This window comes from Convolutriloba macropyga, chromosome 10 (genome assembly GCF_964194025.1).
Source record: "Convolutriloba macropyga chromosome 10, txConMacr16.3, whole genome shotgun sequence".
NCBI classification, from domain to species: domain Eukaryota; kingdom Metazoa; phylum Xenacoelomorpha; order Acoela; family Convolutidae; genus Convolutriloba; species Convolutriloba macropyga.
In genome coordinates this window covers 42,657,934-42,662,203 of record NC_134477.1, presented here as the reverse complement: position 1 = coordinate 42,662,203, position 4,270 = coordinate 42,657,934, and the positions used below count along the sequence as shown (strand labels likewise).

The 4,270-nt window shown below is 32.9% G+C and overlaps 1 protein-coding gene across 1 annotated transcript in view; it reads right to left on the bottom strand.

Annotated features, from left to right (window-relative positions):
- Positions 1–1,449: 1,449 nt before the first annotated feature.
- LOC142348031 (uncharacterized) overlaps positions 1,450–4,270 on the bottom strand; it is a 17,733-nt gene continuing 14,912 nt past the window's right edge. Inside the window, exon 4 of the mRNA XM_075399198.1 lies at positions 1,450–1,576. Coding sequence (XP_075255313.1) covers positions 1,450–1,576 — 127 coding nt within the window. The remainder of the gene's footprint in view (positions 1,577–4,270) is intronic.

Genomic DNA, 4,270 nt, shown 5'->3' with positions numbered 1-4,270 from the left:
GAAAGTTTTTGTAAAGAATAGCCAAGTCCAATCTTAAAAAAATCTTTCCGCAACAATTGATTACGTAAGCTAATTCAATTATTTTTTTTGTAAAAGCATCCGAAATTTTCCGCAAACAAATGAAACTTATTATCGCTCTCAACTTACTATAATTCTGTTCAATACTGACAAAGAAGAACTTTAGAAATTCATCATTTGCTCTGAGAAACAAATACAGTGCGCATTACATCTTATTCAACCACGTCTTTTTAAAACTCTAGTTCTTTCCCTGCGACCTTATCTGTCTAAAAACTTTTCAAAAATTTTTCCAAAAAGTTTTGAAAATCTCAAAAGTATATCGTTGCTTAAACAAGGCATAGGACTCATATCCCAATAATCTACGCCCTTTTCAGTTTTCTAGTCAACAGGCAAGACCATAGATAAGCTAACTTGCCAAGGCTAGGTTAACTTTATTAACCGTTTCAAACTTTTCAATGATAGACGGTTCCGTTTTAAACAGCAACGATAAGCCATCGAATACACTGGTTAGTACACTAATTGAGTCAAAAAGATTGTCAAAAAAATCATCAATTGGAGAAACAGTTTTTGAGATCTAAAGCAGGCGTTCGAAACGGTCTAAAAAAATTGCTAGAAAAGGGCACAGATTAGCAAAAACCATTTACGATATCCCGTAAGCATTTATTTTTGTTCCCATATCCATTTTAATCTAAGTGAATGATTTGAGACCGACTGAACGGTTCAAGAAGAGAGTCATTGCTCTATGGTGACGACAGGGCAATTAAAACAACAACTAATATCAATTAAAATGGATATCAATGATAATCAACTAATATCAATGAGAAATTATTTTAAGAAGCTGAATTTTTACCAGAAAATAAAAATTTTTTTTTTGAACGTGGAAAACTATTTATTTGCAAAAACATGTTGATTCGAAAAACTGATGCCTAAAATGAACTATAATATAGGAAAACTTTAAAAAATGCAAGTTCAGACGTCCACAGTTATACAAGTTTTACGATGCAAATTTAGATGCGTTGTCTTAGTTGTAATTTTTGGTGGCGTTGTTAAAGTTCATCCCAGCAAGAGCTTGTAAAGTTCTAACTATTTTTACGCAAAAATTTTCTAGAAAAATAGAAGACCGATTGCTTGGAAACCGATAAATAAAATTTTTCCTGATTAAATAAAATTGAAAACATATTTCCGTGAAGGGGGAAATATTACAGTAAGAACGTCTTCAGACAGATATTCTGATAAAAAATTAGCCTGATTTTTTAATTTAAGAATGTGTATTTTTTAGGGGTAAAACTTCAAGCAGAGTCAACCATTACTTATCGATCTCCTATAGGTTTGTCTGCAGCAACAAAACCTATTTAGTACATTTTTGCATGAAGACCAAACGGCATCCCACGACATTTATTGACTATTTTTAATATTAATGAAGAAAAGCGTCTAGTTAATCATCCCTGTAGAAACCCCGTAGAGACAAAGTGGCTTTGATGTGTTTCCATCCATAATGTAAAGCGGATCTCCAGCATTACGAACACAATTGTTATCGTCCGAGTTGTTGACATTGTCACTGAAACAACACATACTTCATTATTTGTTGGTTCATCGCATGAAAACGTCTAGTTACTACGTCTAGTTTCTAATTAACTGCTGATTCTAACAGCCTAACCGTAATTTTTTTGAACTTTTTGAAACATAGCCTATGTAGTTAATCATTGTGTATGCCGTTAGATGAAGTTCTCCGAGAAAAAGCAATGCGAATCAATGCAATCAATGGTCAACCGATATCGGGCACTTCAATACCGTTGTTGACTGAGTGAGCATATGAAAAGACTTTGGGTCGACTTTAATGTAAGATTTGCATAAATGCAGCGAATTTGAAAACAAACTTCACAAAAATCGTGCTCAAACCATAGAAAGTTTATTTCCATAATTTGCCAATGTTTCGTGTGATCACAGGTCCAAAATTTGAAATTGAGAGACCCGTGATCAAAACGAGGACAAGCTCAAATTAAATTGGAGCTTCTGAGACAACTTGCAAAAAGTATTTAACATAATCTGTATTTCATCTTCCGCTGTTTTCTCGGAAACTCTGAAAAAAAATTGTCTTCCAACAATGAGATAATTGCAATTGAAAAAACAGGCGCAGGTGTTTCTTTGGAAAAAAGGAAAAAAAACTGAAAAGCTTTTCACTCTCATCCATTTTTCTCTACGTTCTCAAAATAATCAATTAAAGCAAAGTATTTTGTTGTTTTATTTAGAGGTGAGTTGTTATCAATTCGTCTTTATCTCCGTCGTTTCTCTCAATTTGACGATCATCAGTTAAAATTTGCCCAAAAGCTCAATTTGAGTTTTTCGAAACCAAGTGGAATTTTCAGAACATAAGAAAACGTACGAAAACCAACCAGACGAACAAAAAGAAAAATATCGATCTGTTCCACTCCATAATTTGACAGCCTCGATACATGATCAATTTGAAAATTCAAAAAACATGCCATCAGTAACATGACAAACTTCTCGTCGTTCCAATTCATCGTTGTTTGTCTTCAGCGGTAACAACCTAAGTTGAACTGAATTATTAGTTGTTAGTTCCCCCGCCCCCAATAAAGGCATGCAGTAAAAAGACCATTTGCAAACGGTCTTATACCTGGTAAAACTCTCCTCGGACAAATTTTTTTTAAGAATCCACTTTTAGGATGTAACGGACTTTAGGTAAAACTCATCGCCGTGAAAACTGTAAGAGAAGGGTGGACAAGAGTGACTACCCTAGTCGAGAAAAAAAGTTTATCTTGTAAGATCTTACAAGATTCTGGCAGAATCTTACAAGACGATGCATCGTCTTACAAGAATTTCTTCCAAAATCTTACAAGATCTTACAAGATAAACTTTTTTCTTACAAGAATCTTACAAGATAAACTTTTTCTTACAAGACTTACAAGAATCTTACAAGATACACTTTTTCTTTCAAGAATCTTACAAGATACACTTTTTCTTTCAAAAATCTTACAAGATACACTTTTTCTTTCAAGAATCTTACAAGATACACTTTTTCTTTCAAGAATCTTACAAGATACACTTTTTTAATTACACTTTTTTAATTTTAAAATTCTTTTTCTGCCTCCAGCACCTATTCTTGTGACCTATACTCAAGGAAAAAATCTAAAACGTTGCGAGATATGAATGTACACATATTTCGGCATCGACAAAAGAGAGCCCAGGAAAAAAACATCAAAAAAAAATTAATCTAAGACATCGTAAAAGGGTTTTTCGGTCTTCGTTTTCCTTTTCATTTTTCAACTTCTGATTTTCTGATTTTTCAATTTCTGTTTTCTTGGTTTTCTGTTTTTTCCATTGCTGTTTTCTTGGTTTTCTGTTGTGTTTCAAGGTTCCTACTCAGTTTATCGCAATTGTGCTTTTGGTTGGATATTCATATTCCAGCTTTTTTAAGGTGGTTTATGTATTTGCAAGAATCTTACAAGATAAACTTTTTCTTGCAAGATCTTGTAAGATAAACTTTTTTTGCAAGAATCTTGTAAGATCTTACAAGATAAACTTTTGGCCTCGACTAGGGTAATAATCCTATCATTTCATCACTGAATTTCTGGGATCACATAACCAACCTTCATTACTTTGAGCGTATAATTCTTCGAAAATAATTTTAGTTAGCCTGCATCTTGTCTTTGAATTTTATTACTGCTTAAACGAGACCGAATTTAAACAAAATTTCGTCAAAAAAGCCTTGATCTGGATGGATATAAAAATAGCGTTCATCTTACATAATTAAGTCCGATTATCTTACAGTCCGTTTAACAAAACAGAACGAGGCTCTTAAATTAAAGAACAGTGGAACATAGGTACAAAAGGCCACAAGCACAAGAGGTTAGTGGTTCGAGTCTCACACAGAGATGTCTAAGCGTTCAACTACTATTAAAAACGCAAATTTAAGTAAGATCTACGGTTAGAAACGCAAAATTAATTAAGTTCTACATTAGAAACGATACGTTAAATTATGGAAAATTTTTGCTTAGAAACGCAAATTGAACGCATTCACCCCAAAATTATCTAAGAAAATTGCGGTGAATTTTCTAACTTTTCAACGCTAGGTAAAGCTTATCTTACATAATTTTTGACCGGAGAATTATCATTGTGAGGGATTTTTAGGCAATTAATCATGTGTTAACTGTCTTTATTTATGTTTAATTTACACGTTGCTATCTACAGTAATGACAAATTAGATGCCGAAATATATGATAGAACGAACGTT